We start from the raw sequence: 18,622 nt of genomic DNA, 5'->3' as shown, positions 1-18,622 counted from the left end.
AGACCCCCGATGATGAAGCATTCGGGGGGTTGATTTTCAGGTGACACCATTCCGCGAAACACATTTTTGTTCTTTGCGAGAATGGAGGCCGTAAACAAGCCTAAATAGACACGAGAAGCGATAGTGAAGATTACTATTTCAGCCACCTCATTCTGTCTCAGGTGATGTAGCCAAGATCATCCGAGAGTGAGGAGTAATAAGCACACTTTCACAGATGTTAAAAGTGCTGGAGCGAGAACAGAGGGGCGAGTGCTGGAACAAGGAGCGACAAACATGTTGCCATTTCGTGAACAGACACCATCCATATCTCTGGCAGGGAGATATGGATGATTATGGCCTTGACGGTACGGGCCGTTGGCACACTTGATTTAAAGCGCCTGACGCTTGTTAAAACTGATGTGAGGCGAAAACACTCAGGTTTCATGCACAAGGTGCATCGGCTTATTTAGCGAGAGCAATTACAGGCCATCCGTGGGGAGCCCATTACAACTCTTGGCTTTACGGCTCTACAACTGGTGTAGGACCCATCCAGGATCTGATGTAGGATTCCCTAAACTCAGTAAAATAGACATGAAATTTAAAGCACATAAAATTAAAAAAATAATAACTGATACCTGGATTAATTCAAATTTGTTTTAGTTCCACATTTTGTTTTACATTTTTATGTATTTAAAAGTGAAAAAAGCAATGTTTTAGGCGATCAAAGTTTTGACAGAATTTTTCATAGTTGATTCATATTTATTTATTAACCATGAATTGCATAGGTCCCAAAACATGCCATAATATTGAAATTGACTTGTGTTTATAGTTTTAGAATATATCTACTTTCTTTCAAAATGTTTCTAAAATTACTCTACATATTCATTCTGATTTCATGCTCTCCGCAGAAATTGAAAATTCGATGAACTTTTGTTTATTTTGCTGTCCTTATATGTATGATTATTGCATTTTATTATTCACATTTAGCATAGTTTTTTCCTACTATTTTCAACCCTATCAGACCTGCAACCCATTTTTTGGGTTGTGGCCCACCATTTGAGAACTATTGTTACATTAAACATTAGCTGTTGCCTTACAGATTAACTAACGCTGTTCATCCTCCGTTGGGAAACAAGACGTGTGTTGTCTCTGATCCAGACTTTCAGCTGCAGTGAAAGAGCAGCCAGTCTGTTTTCTCCCTAGAGAACAGAAAGCAACTTGAATGCCAAAGCGAACGAGACAGAATCATGATGCTTTTGTTCCAGGCTGTATTTTCTACCAGGTTAAGCTTCAGGCTAGATCCCTCTGACTCAGGTTAAATGGGGCAGCCCTCAAAATTTAGACCTTTTGTTAGTGATCTTCAGGGAATGTGATCATATGGAAGCAGAGGTAATAGAAAGTATTTATTTATTTGAATAAAAAGGTTTGTTTTAATAAATTGAATTCATTTTAGCTCTGTTAATATGCCTAAAGAATCAAATCACTGAGGGTGCATCTTAAATTAGTGAGGTTGCTCTAAATATATATATATATATATATATATTAGTGGTGTCAGTTATGGCGCCAGCTATGGCGCAAAGAGCGCTCCTTTCATAATCACTTAAAAAAGTGGATCACGATCTCACAAAGATACGTTGTTATCAATAAAGTTCTCTATGCTGCACAATGCATCAACACTTTGTTATATTGAGAGGATTTCTACTGAACACAATACCTGAAGAAAAAAAACAGTGGTGAGTGGATTCTAACTTTATGTCTGTGATTGGCTACATTGCTCAATGCTGCAAAAACACATTGAAAAAGAAATCGATCTCCAGAGCACAAACAATAATGCAATGGATAATTTGCCAAATCTGCAATAAAATGCCATTAATAAAGCTTTAACTGAGGGTGCTTTGGATTTAATTTGAGAGTGCTTAGCACCCTCCCCATAGAACCAGGCCTGCCTAAACAGTATTCAAAAGACCACAGCTACCAGTGGCGGGTGAATTAAAAAAATTTACTCACTAGCCATGAAACAGTAATTTTGATGCTTATAATCCATTATTTTGATGTCCTGTGAAGAATATATAATGTTATCCCAATATACAATTTCCACTGAGGTAATAATTTAGTGGCTTGTACTGTACCTTTTATGTTTTCTGACTAAATCAAATTTTTATTCACATTTGCTCTTTGTATGTGTTTATTTTGCGACATCGATTTGCATCGATTGCAATTCATTTGTTTTTAGTGAAACTTTGCATTTTGAGGGCACATAATTTGATACTGGTGTATTGATGATACTACAATGCTCACTAACCAATTTAACCAGTCAGTGTCAGGGTCTTGCACTGTCCCTTTGTTTTGTTTTGTTTCTTCTGTCTAGTGTCAGCACATGGCCTTGTTAGTTGTTTTCTTGGCCATGTGCTACTTTAGCCCCTCCTCCTTGTTTCCTCTTTACCACACCCTCTTGTTAGCCCAGTTGGTCTAATTGTGCTCACCTGTCCCTCATGTATTTTCCTCCCTATTTATAGTGCACCTTACCCTTGTGTGTTTGCTGGTTCGTGGACATTCTCACCCCCTCTGTCTCAATATGTGTCCGTGTCCTCCTGTCTAGTTGGTCTTGTGCCCTTGTAGTTCTTGTCTTGCTCCTTGTTTTAGTAATTTGTTTGTTCTTGCCTTTTGCTTTTATTTGGAATATTTATTTAGTTTTTCTAGTCTTGATTCTTGGTTCTGTTTGATCATTCTCTTAAGTTGGTTAAATTGGTAATTTCTTATTTTGTTACTTTACTTTTATTAGTGCATTGGTTTATGTTCTTTGTCTTGGGTTTAACTTGTGTTTTTGTGGAGCTTTGTCCTGTCTAGTCTTGTGTTTGAGTTTCTCACCTATCCACGTGTGTCCTGCCCTGGTTCAACCTGCCCGACATTTGGTCGGTCTCAGTGTCGGTGGTCAACAAGATTCTGAGCTCTGCTCCATGGTGCCTTGTGTGGTCTTGTCTATCAGCCTGGTCTTGCTGCCCCCTCTGTTGCTAAAGTATTCTTCCAGTTGTTTCCTGAAGCCTTCCCAGTGGCCTTCCCTAGCTGTTCCTGTTTGTGTTCCTGTTGTGGTATCTTTTGTGCACTTCACCACCCTCTTGTATCAGTCTTTCCGTCATCAGGACCACTTCCGTCAAGTATATTTTATGACAATTATAATTGCATACAGTTAGTGTTGGCGGTATGGTTATGTTCTGGGCAACACTCCACACGCCTGTCCATGCAGCCATGCTTGGACAGAGCGGGGAGAGCAGCAAGACAAACCCCCCTGGGATAAAGAACAGAACCATTATAAGCATATAAATAATTACAATTCACAATTATGCGAGTTGTAAACAAAATGTGAGACTGCTTCCAGTGAAGACACTGTAAAGAAAGAACAAAGTTAGATCGGATTACAGGTTCAGTTGGTGGAGTTGGGGTTGGAGGAGGGAGTTAATTGCAAGCAGCGATGCGATGGAAGAGATACTGAAGAATGGGAATTTAAATAGACCGCAGGTGATGGTGTCAAGACTGGATTGGTACACGTCTGGAACAGCTGACTGTCAGCTGATGCAAGTGTGACTAACGTGGCCTGACTGAACTAACGAGATGCTCGATATATCTCACTGCAATTGGGTCCTCCTTCCTAGATCCCTGACAGTCACTTTACTAAAAATAACCCTATGCTGGTTCACCAGCATGGTGTAGCTTAGTATTTAAAGGAGAGAAAAGCAAATTATGATTACATTTTCATTCTGATCAAGAAAATTAGGAAGTAATGTGACTGACAGTAGATGCTTACATTTTGGACACGCATACCAATGGCAACTGCAGTGGTCGTGGTGCCTTAAATATTTTCTTGTGGTACATTCTGTTCCTCTGCCCCACATTCTGCATGCTAAACAGAGCCCCATACAGGTCAATTTACCAATGTCGCTTTGAATTTGCTGGAAGTAAAAAAGGCAGCGAAGTGCTAGGAGCTACATGAAATGGGCTAAAACCTTCATACACAAATGAACGAAGCCACACGCGCTTAGAAAAGTACAGATTATCTGTTCGTCATGCATCCAGATGCGATAGAGAGTCCCAGAGGGTTAGAGAGAGGCAGTTCTGACAGGGATGTGACAGGGCTTATTTAGCAGTTGAACTAGCGGCGGAAGACGTTCTCTTGATTGTTGTCATTTGAATAAATTAAGACACATTTTTGCTAATGCTAAACTGCTTATGTTCAGAGCCATGGATTAGAGTGACAACAAAGCAGGAGGAATAAAATGCTTAGATGTGTCACTTCAGAAGAGCTAAAGTTGAGTGCTAAGTAGGCTAGCATGTAGCTGTAAGATTATCGCTGAATGGGCTTTTTAAACAGACTGACACACTAAATGCTAAGAAATGCATGCTTATCTTCCAATTTTTTCCTTGCATTGTGGTGTTAATTATTTTAGTTGTGTTGAAAGAGTACTAAATGTTTACTAGTAGTGTTTTCGCAGTTTCAGACTCTTTTTCGTACTGTACCTCACACTATTTTTCTCTCTCACGGCAGATACTGAGGGTTGCGAGCACAACTGGAGGAAGTTTCATGGCCACTGCTACAGGTACTTCACCCGCAGACACACATGGGAAGACGCTGAGAAGGACTGCAGAGAGCACAGCGGTCATCTGGCTAGCATCCATTCCACACAAGAGCAAGACTTCATTAATGGTCAGTATCAATGCTCATCCCAGACAGAGTCACAGATAAAGTTGTGCAACTCAAAAATTACTTTTAAAAGATATGCTAACGTTCAGATTTTGGGGTCATTAAGAGTTATTGTTGGTCGAAGTCTCTTATGGTCACCAAGGCTGCATTTATTTGATTGACAATACAGTAATATTGTGAAATGTTATTACAGTTTAAAATAACTTTTCAGTTTTAATCTTTTTTTTAAATGCAATTTGCTTCTGTGATGACAAAGCTGAATATTCCGCATCATTACTCCAGTCTTCAGTGTCACATGATCTTTCATAAATCATACTAATGTGCTGATTTGCTGCCCAAAATTTCTTATTATTATCAATTCTTTAACAAAAAATAGTTGAGCCCAAACTTTTAAATAGTTTTGTGTATGCATTTAAAAATTAGTCTTTTTCATTTAGGAAAATGTATCAGAATTGTATTACTATGAATTATGTCATTTATTTTCTTTATTTTATGTTATGTTATTGTATTTTATTTTTTATTTTGTATTAATTTTTACCAATACCATCAACACCTTAGACCAACCAACATTTCAATAAAATACTAATATAATTAAATAATTACATAAATAAATGTTATTATTTTATCAATTAATTGTATTAATTTGGCTGCTCACATTTTGGTTGTGTAATGTGATGAATATTTTGTGTATAATTTATTAAAAGATTTTTTATTTATCCACTAAATCTAGTTTTTATTCACATAAACCATTGATAATTGTAAATTTAGGGCATGTTAACATAATTTTGCATCACCAAATCAACTGCAAGTCTTTTGTTTTCAATGAACATTTGCAAAAAACAAAAAAAAAAGTCCCTCCGCTTAAAATCATTTGCATCCGACTTGCATGTGGCAAATTACAGTTCATGGCTGTAACGTAACTTATTATTATTTTTTAATTATTGGGATGTGTGGCCAATTCAAATTTACTCTCATTAAACAGAAACCAATTTTTTAATTCTGTATTTTGCGTAACCCTGTTCTTTATGGAAATTAAAACAAGTGGTCTGTCACTGTGGCTAATCTTTGTCTGTTTTACTCACTTAGCTTTGACTAAAACTATTTGCATAGCCTAGATTCATTAACATCCAGCCAGATAACTAAGACAAGCATCAGGACTGCTGACCTCCCACATGCCACAGATTGCATTATGTCTTCTGTCTCTAGTCGAGCCTAAATCCAGCATAATGGCGCTCGGGGTGGCCTCTCACAGCATGCTGTCTGCACATAGAGCCACCACGTTCACCAAAAAGTGTGTTTAACCGCCTTGAAAATGGACATCTCCACCCCTGTAATAAAGGGGGCACAACCATTAGGAAGATTAATGGGCCCTGTAATGATGTTAATCAGTAACACCATGATTGAAATTCCATTACAACCAGACCAAAAAAAATAAATAAAAAAATCCTTGCAAATGCATCTTGGGGACAATCGGATGGCTTCTGGCTTGAGCTTAATTTGTGATTGTGATAACACCATCATTTGGCTCCCAGTGGCCCTGTAGGAAACATAAAGCAGACTATGACTTAAAGGGGAAGCATTAGCTCTGCATTTTATGACAGTAAGACCCTATATACTCATGGTATTAACCTGGTCTTCAGTGATGTTCCTGGTTGCTGGTTATACCTTGAATCAATATAAAAGTCTTCATCTGGTATATGGCAAAAAAAAAGTTTGATTAAAATGTGTACTGGAAGTAAACTTCTAAATGAATGCAAAAAATATGTTTTAATGAAATGTCTTGTGATTTTACAACAGGACTGTGCCATGAAAACACATGGATTGGTTTGAATGACAGGATGGTGGAAGACGACTTTCAGTGGACAGATAACATGGATTTGGTAAGAATTTATACAAAGTATACAAATTGGTATAATATTTTATATTTAAATTGGGTTTAACTGAAATATTTACATACTTAAACTAAATATTGAATTCAAATACTTATAAATAAATATAACATTTAATATAAATATTTACATTTTTATATTTTATTAGATTTGTTTATTACATTTTGATATAAATTGTATTTATTCAAGTTTTTTTAATAGATGTTTTATTAGATCATTTCTATACTTAAACAAAATATTTAATGGAAATGTTGATTACAAAAATGTTATATTATATTTATTGTAAGAATTTTAATTAACATTTTAATATTTAATGAGATTTTTAATTTAGCCTTTATCCATCAACAAATTAAAAAAGTAATAATTTATCAATTTGTTTAAAATATACAATAAATAAAATTTTGCATTTCATATAAATATTTACATTTAGTTTCATGTAAATATTGTAAAATGTAATATTTAATGTTAAATATTTACATGCATTTAGTATTAGCTTTTTAATAAATTTATATATATACATATACATTTTATTTATTTGTGCATTTTAAATAGAGCTTTTTTTTAAATACATATTTATACTAGATATTTAATTTCTTATCCTAGAAATTTATTTCCATCAACAGATAAAATATTGTATTTAATAAAAATATATTTTATAGGATTTTTATAAAAAATTTACATCATCAGCAACTGAACTAGTTAATTTATTAATAAATTTAAAATAGACAACAAATAAAATACTACTGTGTATAAAAAGTTTTAATTAAATATTTATTTTTAGGTCAATTTTAATTATTAAAACGTTTTAAATAGACGTTCCATTGAAACATCTTAAACTAATTCATATATTTTAACTAAATATTTTATTAAAATATTTATATCCATCAACATATAAATTATTACATTTATTTATTTATTTTAAATAATATTAACAAGTGTCATAGTACAAGTATCATAATGATTAACCACTAAGACTAATCACAGGCACAGGTCTCTCTTAAAGTTTTCAAACCATTTAGGCACCAAACAAGTTTATATAATATATTATATCAGACCCATTAGGCATATCAGAAATCCCATTTGTAATGCAACGGATATGTAAGACGGTACACAAAATACCTAGTAAGGTAGTTTAGCCCTGAAATATCCTCGTTCCTCCTCCAGCAATATGAGAACTGGAGGGAGAACCAGCCGGATAATTTCTTTGCGGGTGGAGAGGACTGTGTGGTGATGATTGCCCATGAGAACGGCAAATGGAACGATGTGCCCTGCAACTACAACCTGCCCTACATCTGCAAGAAAGACACAGGTGAGTAACAGAGAGGGGAAGCGCTGGAAAAGAGGACAAATACTGTACCGCCTCACTTTAAACCTCACTGCACTCTTTCCTCCAGTGCTGACCTCCTTTCGCTGACTTAATTCACACGTCTTCATGAAATGTTCCTCATTCGTATATATCTCTTGCTTTGATTTCAAACCATCCTGCTTCATATCATAGTCATATCAACCACTTTCATGATACTTTTATGCTTTTCTTGCCATTTTGAAGCTTGAAAATTTAAAGGGATAGAAAACCCTGGTATCATTTACTCACCTTCATGTCTCTCCAAAGCAGTTGGACTTACTTAATTCTGCATTTTGTTTGAAGAATATTACCAAACCATTTTGCTCCCCAATGAATTCCATTTTATGGACAAAAAAAAGAGTAAAAAATCAATAAACGGTAATGGTAACCGAAACTTCCCATCAATATCAATATATTTTTTGTACTCCGCAAAACAAAAGAAAGTCATTAAGGTTTGGAATGGCATGAGGGTGAATACGAGATAACAGGATTTTGGACTAAATTTCTATAACCAAGATCGATATTACAAATTCATTCCATTCCTCGTTTTCTTTTTATTCAATCTGAACTTGTCATGTTAGTGTGTACAACTTCATTTCCAGCAGCTCTCCTTTCACCAAGTCATCTCACGTCTATCGCCATCAGACAATGACCCAAACAATAACCGTCACACATTTTGTTCTGAGGATGTGATGGTAGGTCCTCAGGAGGGCTGTGTGTTCAAAGCATCGATCATTACATGGCGGGCAAGACACTCTTCAGCCACTCTTAGCTGTCTAGCTCTGACGCAATCTGCTTCACCCACAGCTCTATGGGCTCATTAGACTCGTTTTATCTGGTCATTTACATACAAAGCAGACTGAGTGTATGGAATCCGTAGGGTCTGTCTGCTCTAGCTAGATTTAAAGAGACACCTTGGGTTCACGAGGGCCAACTGCAGAACAGGTCCATCAGAGAATGGCTCTCAGGAGGCCAAGACCACGATGGACCTGCTCTGGAGAGCCAATGAAACACATTTCCCACTTCCTATAGAAATCCTGCCCTCCATTCCATAATTTAATACTCAGTTCATTATTAAAATGTGTTTGAGCTAACACGGAAGTAGGGGTGGGAATCTATGGGTATCTCAAGATTCGATTAGATTATGATTCAGAGGACCACGATTCGATTCGATTGCATCACAATGTTGTCATACATCCTGTACATCTATTAGAGGTGGGAATCTTCAGGCACTTCATGATCTGATCCTATTCCGATTCTGGGAGTCACGATCCGATTCCAAAACGATTCTTGATCTACATTTTTCCCCAATTAATTCTTCTGCTCTGCAAATACATCTTTGCAGCCTTACATCTTAAACTAAATTGCAGTTATATGCTTTTTGTTTATTGTTGGAATCTCTGTATGTCAGAACTGCCATCTTTAAAATAGGGGTTTCACAATTCAGTTCAATTACGATTATCATTATCAACTCAATATCACGATCCGTCACATTCTCAGTTTTCAATATCACTACACATGGCTACATTTTCATATAAATTTTATATAAAATTTATTTCATGCAACATCAACTTTATTTTTTATTATACAAGCACAGCAGGCTATTTAATTTTTTTTTTAATCTAAAATAAGTGTTCTTTAAGTGTCCAAAAGTTTACAGACAATAGTTGAAGATTTTTCTTTTTTTCCTCAGCACCATTGCCGTTTGATTATTACTGATGAGATCATAGAAACTGGCAGATTTAACAGACTGCATTCACGCACAGATCTATTTCAATATCAGAGGTTTTGTCCTGCCCTGATAACTGACTGTGAACATCAATTTCATATAAAAGTATTTGAAAATGCAAGTGCATTTAACTGAAGCTGCAACTGAGCTTCAGGGCAACAAACACAAAGCGCACGTGAAAATCTGTCAGTGCGCAAGTTTCGTGCATCTAATAGTACTGCATTCCAAATGGCATAAATTAAAGCATATCTGAAGTGAAACACGGCAGGTGGAAGCAAAGACTGTCAAGCAATGTGCACATGTCTCACAGTGCAAATTCTGTGCAATGAAGCCCGTAATGTCTCTAGCGCGCACACATGCCATATGCGCGAACAATTAACAAGCTCAGAATATATTCAGAATCGTTAAAGAGAGAATCGCGATGCATCGGAGAATCTATTTTTTTCCCATCCCTACACAGTAGGCTGGCTTAATGCATTTTGGCTTAGATGGTAGATATTAGGATTTTAAATTAGATGTTTAAATGAAATGTTTCGTATAATATAATATTTATATCAAACTAATTATTAAGTTAAACTTTAAAATATTCAATTAAATATTTATATTAAAAGGGATATATTTTTTTTATTAATATTTATCTATCCACAAATGAAATGTCATTATATGTGAGAACTGGACCTATTCTCCAACTGGCCCTTGTGAACCTGAAGTGTCTCTTTAACTGAATATCTATTTATTTAAATGGAACACCAAATATATTCAAATGTTAATTTAATTTTACATATTTTAGCAAACTTTTAAACAAATAAAATATAATTTTTAATATAAGTATTTTGTATAGTAATAATGTTTACTGTTAGTTAATAAAATAAAGTATTAAATATTAATTAATATTAACTAAAAAATCTACCTGACTAAAAAAAATCACATGATATTAACTCACTGTATGTGCTTTAAACAGACATTCCACAATATCTGCCGGTATGTTTCTCTCATGCTGTAATAGTTTATGCTGAGCTCCAGATTTTGCGGGAGGTAAAGATGCCTGAATCCAGAGTGTTGAGCACAAGCCTCAGGGTGATGCTGACTCAGTTGAAGAACCCCTGTCTGTGTCTGTGTTATTGAATCACCTTGACTTTTGCCTGCCAGCTTTGATATTTGAATGAATGAGGTGAGACAAATCCTGGGGCATTCTGTGCGGTCTGGTCAATATGATAGCGCTACGATAAACCTCTTTCCTTTGTCCTCTGAAAAAATGCTTCAACTTGCAGTGCGATTGCAAAAAAGGAAATCTGTTATCAGTCAGTTCATATGTGCAAAGTAACCTGCCGCATATGGCATAAGCTATATAAACAACATATATTTAAAAAAATAAGGCAAATAAAAAAATGGCATTATATATTTTAGTTTCATAATTAAAATACATAATTCATTAATAAAATAAAAAACTATTCTTATATTTAGTTACTAAATTATTATATGTATTAGTTTAATAAAATCAATATTAAATGTATTACTTAAAAAAAATATTAATGCATATATCTATGTACACATTTTTGTTAGAATTTATAATGAAAAAAAAAATAAAGCATAGATAAATTTTTAAAATTTAGATTAATCTCACTGTAATCTTGGAATTAATCTAGATTAATCTAGATTAAAATGGCTCATTTGAATTCTGCCGAAGTCATTCAGAATATGTGTGCTACCCAAATAAAATAATGACTAAAAGTAACGTTAAGTCTTTGAGAACGGGTTTCGCAAGACAGGTGGTGCATTAGACCAGGGGCTCATCTCCTGTTTCCAAAATGCATCACAAACATTTTGAGAAATCTGTAAAAGAATTCCACATTGCACAAGTTGCAAACAATCTTACGCCTGTTTCACACATAATCCGTCTGCAGTGGGTATGTGTTGCTTATTTTTTTTACGCACCCATATTAATGGATTCCAGCGTTCACGCGGTTGCGGTCCTTCAGTGCGTTCCAGGAGCGGTGCGTCTGCAGCTGTGCAGCGATCGTTTACGTACTGAGTAGCGGACTGCAAACGTGTCCTGTGTGAAAGCACAGTGAGTATGAGTCCGTGCCGCTACTGCACCACATATGTAACGCACACGGACTGCACACGCACTACAGACGGATTATGTGTGAAACAGGCGTGTGTCTTGTCGAGGTTTCCATTGGGAAAGCTTCTTTAAAAAAAAAAAAAAAAATTCCCTTGAAGCAAACCTGGTGGCTTCAGCTGCATCCATGTTAGCACGTCATATTTGATGTGGTAATTTCACAGTAGGCATACACACAGGTTTAAAGCCTCGTTCTCGCCCCCTACAGATTCGGCTAGGTATACATCCGCGGTAAAATATCAAGGTGAAAGTCATCATAGCTCGCTTAGTATAGACCCAGCTCCCAACCCAACTTTGAGAATAGATTAACGGCGATAATTTTTTTATCGTCTGATAAGAGTCTCCCGTTAATGCAGCACATTAACGCCAATAACGGCCCACCACTAATATATATATATATATATATATATATATATATATATATATATATATATATATATATATATATATATATATATATATATATATATATATATATTAGTGCTGTCAACGTTAACGCGTTAACGCATGCGATTAATTTTGTGTCTGGTTTAACGTGTCAAAATATTTAACGCAATTAACGCAGCATCCGTATTTTCTGCCATCCGTTGGCTAGCTTTACATTATATGATCACGCTCTTATTCATTTAAATGCTTTTAAACATTTCAAGCGCGGCAAGACAAAAGGGAATGCGCTGTCTGTGAATGCCCTTATGTGACACATACACACGTACACACACACACACACACAATGCATAGACAGGGCGCCAGAATCCAGTTCTCTTAAGCGCTTGAACTAACAATAAACATCCCAAAGTGCCAGTTTTGTCGATTATCCTCATAAGAGCAATCTTAAATGATTTATATAAAGTCTAAAATGAAAAGAGTTGTGAGAGAATGAGGCGAGATCCATAAACAGTATATAAACGGTGAGATCCGCGTGTCTGTCTGCTCTTAAAGGGACAGCAGCCAATAAAGCTTCCTGTCAGTAAAGTTAAAGAACAAAGGGAACAGAGAAAATGACTCGCTGCTCTTGATTAAATAACTTTTGTAGCTTTAATAAGGATTAACTATTTAATTTATAGTTTATGCAGTGCAGACTGCATATAACTTTGATAACTTTATAATATCTGTATATTTCCTAACTGTTAAGACAGGAAGGGCAGGAGTAAACATGACATTTATTATGTTAGCATTGTTTTAAGTTTACTTAAATTAAAAACTTATATTTTTGAAGCCTAATAATAAATGTAAAAAATACAAAAAAATCAGTAGCTGTATTAATATCAGTAATACTGGCCTTCATTCATAAAAAGATGCCATTTAAACAAGTATTTAAAATATACTTACTTTATGTTGTTTCTACATTAATATATTTTTTAATGTAATAATTTCACAGTTAATCAAATTAAAAACGTACAAAAACATTTCTTTTTTTTATTGCGATTAATTGCGATTAATCACCGAAAAAATGTGTGATTAATCTAGTTAAAGTTTTTAATCGATTGACAGCACCACTAATACTATATATATATACAGTACAGACCAAAAGTTTGGACACACCTTCTCATTCAAAGAGTTTTCTTTATTTTCATGACTATGAAAATTGTAGAGTCACACTGAAGGCATCAAGGGCTATTTGACCAAGAAGGAGAGTGATGGGGTGCTGCGCCAGATGACCTGGCCTCCACAGTCACCGGACCTGAACCCAATCCAGATGGATTAGGGGTGAGCTGGACCGCAGACAGAAGGCAAAAGGGCCAACAAGTGCTAAGCATCTCTCGGGGAACTCCTTCAAGACTGTTGGAAGACCATTTCAGGTGACTACCTCTAGAAGCTCATCAAGAGAATGCCAAGAGTGTGCAAAGCAATATTTAAAGCAAAAGGTGGCTACTTTGAAGAACCTAGAATATGACATATTTTCATTTCATTTTTCACAACACTTTTTTTGTTATGTATATAATTCCATAAATAATTCCACATGTGTTAATTCATAGTTTTGATGCCTTCAGTGTGAATCTACAATTTTCATAGTCATGAAAATAAAGAAAACTCTTTGAATGAGAAGGTGTGTCCAAACATTTGGTCTGTACTGTATACCATATTTTCCGGACTATAAGTCACACTTTTTTTTCATAGTTTGGCTGGTCCTGCGACTTATAGTCAGGTGCGACTTATTTATCAAAATTATTTTGACATGAACCAAGAGAAATTAACTTAGAGTCATGAACCAAGAGAAAGCATTACCGTCTACAGCCGCGAGAGGGCGCTCTATACTGCTCAGTGCTCCTGTAGTCTACACTGAACAGCATAGAGCGCCCTCTCGTGGCTGTAGACAGTAATGTTTTCACTCAGTGCTTGGTTCTAAATAAATGCGACTTATAGTCCAGTGCGACTTATATATGTTTTTTCCCTCATCATGACGTATTTTTGGACTGATGCGACTTATACTCAGGCGCGACTTATAGTCCGAAAAATACGGTGTGTGTGTGTGTGTGTATATATATATATATATATATATATATATATATATATATATATATATATATATATATATATATATATATATATATATATATATATATATATATATATATATATATATATATATTAGGGATGCCGCGATACACTGGACTATTCATGCTTGTGTGATATCGGCTTTTGGTATCGGGGCATATGAATGATTATGACTACAGGTACAGAAGCGAACCCGATACCAATACCAGTCTCTGTATCGGGCCCAATACTAAGCTCCTGTTTTAAACAGCGTGAATAGTGCTGTGTCCAGACAAAGAAACACAGACATCAGAGAGCAGAATGGAATTATTAAAGCTTAAGGATATCTAATAAGTAGGGCTGTCATTGTCATGCACATCTAGTCAGTAACGCAGGTTATGTTATTAGTAGTAAATCTCCATCACCTGCTTTCAGATGGAGCAGCATTTACTACACAGAGCCGTAGTTCTCTGACAAGCTATATAAATTCATGTTCAAAGGATTATGAAATCGACGAAATCATTCGCGATAAGGACATCTGTTATCGTAGCTTCTCAGTGAACGACGGCTCTGTGTAGTAAATGCTGCTCCATCTGAGAGCACATGAAAATACCCCATTTATTAAGATTTTTACTCCAAATTCACTTCATAACGTCAGTCGAGTGTTTAAAATAAATCCTTCTGTGAGATGTGGCTTCTTAAATGGAATAATTAAGGCACACATTATTTCAATGTATTCTAAGCAGAGATAAAGGCTATATCAATTAGCATTTCTTTATATATTTTATTATGATGAAAATTATAAGAAGAAGAACTCAGATAAACCATATTTTGCTGTAGTCATGTGTTTATTGGTCATGTTTGATCAACTAAAGCAGTTAAATATTCTGTTTATTCAGCTGCAGTGAATAAATGAAGGGATTTCCTGGATTTCTTTTTCGGGGCATATTTGGATTTTCCACTCGAGAGCGCCCTCTGGCCTTTGGAGGACGGATAACTGTTGATCAAAGAACTGTGCTTCACTGAAAGATAGGCATGACAATCACAGCTTCTTCCTAATCATGATTTATCGCCTTTACGATTTAATTTCAAATTGTGCATCCCTACTATGAAGTAGATGTATGTAATTAATGTAATGTTAAACATTCAAAATTCGCACCTTTAAAGCTGATGTGCGCGACCTGATATGCAAAGCATAAGTGAATTGATCACACGGCCGTGCAGATGTGCGATTGCTTTCTTACAGACATCACTGGAACATTTGTTGTTCAGTCAGATATGTCAAAAGCAAGCAAGTAAAATAATGCCCAAGTTACTTGACGATAAGGAGAATGTGAGGAGACAAGAGACAGCACACATTTCTGTAACATGAACTTGATTGCTGTTCACTTATTTAGCACATGCATCATTTGGATTAAAACTAAACTGTAAATACAAAACAAACAAAAATTACAGGGGCATTTACTATGAACAACATTTATTTTAAACATCAAGCATACATGACTTTATTTAAAGTGAAAGTGAAACTAGCAGCCTGTTCTGCACAATACAAATGTGTGCTCACATTGTGCATTTTTTTATTGCTTGACTTTAATTGCATTATATTAGTGATTTTGGAATATAAATCGCAGCACATTTCAGATGATAAAAAAATGCATTTTCCATTTCAGAAAACATGTTCTTTTCAAAATATCTAAAAAGAAAATCTTTGTAAATATATTTTATTTCAGTTAATAATTTTCGATTTATTCATTTATCTATGTTTATTAACCCTAAGTAGAAAATATCTAGTTTATTATATATAATAATTTATTATTTGTTACTCATTGCTTTGTTTGGCTTTGTTTTTGTTAATTAGGTACTAAAACTTTTAAAAGAATATATTTGTTAGATTTTTTTTTTCTCAGTGAAAATCTACAATGGAATATAGAATTAAGTGGCATTCATACATTTTTAATGATGGTTTAGTTGTCCAAATACTTTTTGAGGCCACTGTACCTAAGTGTACAGTGTATCCAGGATTTATTATTGATTTTATGGTCCATTATTTATTTATGATTTATTGCTGAATCAGAGCTCAGCTTGTGTGGATGGAGGACAGCTGCTGAGTGCATAAATGAGTGTTTTTAAGTGTAACATTTGCCTCCTCTCCTCAGCACAGAAGGTCATACCTCTTTCCCTCCAGACAAAGAAGCTCCCCACCAAAAAATACATGAAAAAAAATGTGTACCAGATGAATTCCAGCTCATACTATGACTGAGTAGGTGGCAATTCCTGCCCGTTTTGAGCGACAGATAACCTGCAGTTCCTTCCCAGAATTGATTCGATTCTGAAAAAACTGAAATCCTGCATGGAGGTTAATGGCACGACTTGCTCTGGAGCATTTGATAAAGAAAATCTTACTTGAAGGAGAAAAGCTAAACTGCCAAGGCCATAAAGTCTGTTGGAGTGAAGACATTAAACACTCAAATCACAGGTCAGCTTTATGATGTTTCGCTGCAAATGAACAAACTGAGAAGATTATAGTGTGCAGCCATGGATTATGGGTTTGCTGTTCGGAGAGTATGGATGTACTTATACCACAGGCTAATTGTTTGTGCCTGTGTCAGGATTGATTCCCTGCAGTGTTTACTGGCCCGCCGCAAACAAAGAACAGGCCAACTCCTGCATCTTCAGTCAGAGTTTCAGCTCCAAGGGTGCCACCTAAGGAAAGAAAAAGGAGCTGCAGCTCTTTAAACCTGTTTAATGAGATAAATCACCGTGAGACACCGCTGTGGGAAGAGTATGCCCCTAGGCTCTGGTGCTTTAGGGTTGAATTAGACCACAGCAGGGAATGCTGCTCATTTGTTTTTATGCTCCATGCCTGCTGTGTCTATAGAAAAGGATTTCGCTAAGTTAAAAATCTTGAACATCCAACAACATTTGTATAAACTAGCATTAATATAAGTATTCAATGATAAAAAAGTATAATTTATTTTATCCATCAGGAATTTATTAAATCTTAAAAAATAGGAAAGACAAAAAATGGGATGTACAGTATGTGCTATGGATGCACACTATATCAGTTATTGGCCAAAATTAAATTATTAGAATTTTTTTTATTATATTATTATTTTTATATTATAATATATTCTCATAAAAAATATTATATACATGTTTTATATAATTACATTTTATGATTATTTGAGAATAAAATTTTATTTTAATATTTAATTATTTTTTTAGCTTTTTTTTAGCATTTTAGTTTTTAAGTTTTTTTTTTTTTTAATCTCATTTAAATTAATATAGCCATTGATTACTCATTATCAGTTATATCTTTGAAAAATAATTATCATATCTGAGAGAATTTCAGTAACGGTGCATAATTTCCAAGAACATGTTTTAAGAAAGTATGTTGATTCATTTGAAATTGATTCGAGATTTATGTTTTTGTGAGCCTACGTTATTGTCTTTTTTGCAGTACTATGTGGAGCTCCGCCCTCCATGGACAACGCTTTCCTGATTGGTCGGAAGCGCTCGCATTATGACATACACTCTGTAGTGCGTTACCAGTGTGGTGATGGTTTCCTCCAGCGCCACATTCCCACCATCAAGTGTCGTGCCAATGGCAAATGGGACAGACCCAAGATCATCTGTACAAAGTGTGAGTGTCCCAATTTTATTCTCTAAATGTCAATATCGAGAACCAAGTAGCCAGATTCCTTCACTTTATTATTCTTTTTTGTATCCTCAGCAAGGAGATCTCACCGCTACAGACGCCACCACCACAAGTCCCACCACGAGCGCAGAAAGCACAAGAGGCACGGTTCAGGTGGTCATCGAGGTCAACAGGAGGGTCACGGCCATTTCTAACCAAATAATCCCCTCCTTTCTGTCAGCCTTTCTCCTAAACCTCCGTATCTTTGATATCTGACAGCCTTTCACCTCCCCCGTTCTCGTCTGGCTCTACCCTCTTCATGATCAGAGGGGGCACTGCTGGACATCACAAGGACTATAACAATTTGACTTTTCCGTCTATTTATCCATTAATGTTATATCTCATTTTAGTAGATCCATCATGAAGAAATTTCTTTAATACATTCAATGTAGAAAACACTCTTGGTAATTATGTATTTTTACATAAGCATTAATTGAGCGGATGGGTTGGTAATACATGTAAATATTGCATTTTGTTTCAAAACGCTGGATCAAATCAAAACAGACAGGAAATGCTTGGGATTGGTTAGCTTATGCAGTATTTCTTGACCGTTTTGACCCTGGTTTGCTCTTTGTAAGACATTAACCTAATTTATACAGTATTTCTTAGTATTTATGTGTTTTGAGTTGAGAGGAGTGGTGTTCATCTGGATTTTACATGAAAATTAAATCACACTCACGTCATTACAAA

At 35.3% G+C, this 18,622-nt stretch overlaps 1 protein-coding gene across 2 annotated transcripts in view; it reads left to right on the top strand.

The window, feature by feature from the left end:
* LOC132131449 (neurocan core protein-like) overlaps positions 1–18,622 on the top strand; it is a 115,337-nt gene extending 96,715 nt beyond the window's left edge. For both annotated transcript variants that reach the window (XM_059543474.1, XM_059543473.1), the window contains exons 11-15: positions 4,520–4,678; positions 6,473–6,555; positions 7,729–7,873; positions 17,696–17,878; positions 17,969–18,622. In XM_059543474.1, the coding sequence (XP_059399457.1) occupies positions 4,520–4,678; positions 6,473–6,555; positions 7,729–7,873; positions 17,696–17,878; positions 17,969–18,087 (689 nt within the window). In that variant the 3' untranslated portion in view covers positions 18,088–18,622. The remainder of the gene's footprint in view (positions 1–4,519; positions 4,679–6,472; positions 6,556–7,728; positions 7,874–17,695; positions 17,879–17,968) is intronic.

This window comes from Carassius carassius, chromosome 48, assembly GCF_963082965.1.
Source record: "Carassius carassius chromosome 48, fCarCar2.1, whole genome shotgun sequence".
Taxonomy (NCBI): domain Eukaryota; kingdom Metazoa; phylum Chordata; class Actinopteri; order Cypriniformes; family Cyprinidae; genus Carassius; species Carassius carassius.
This window is presented reverse-complemented; position numbering and strand designations above follow the sequence as displayed.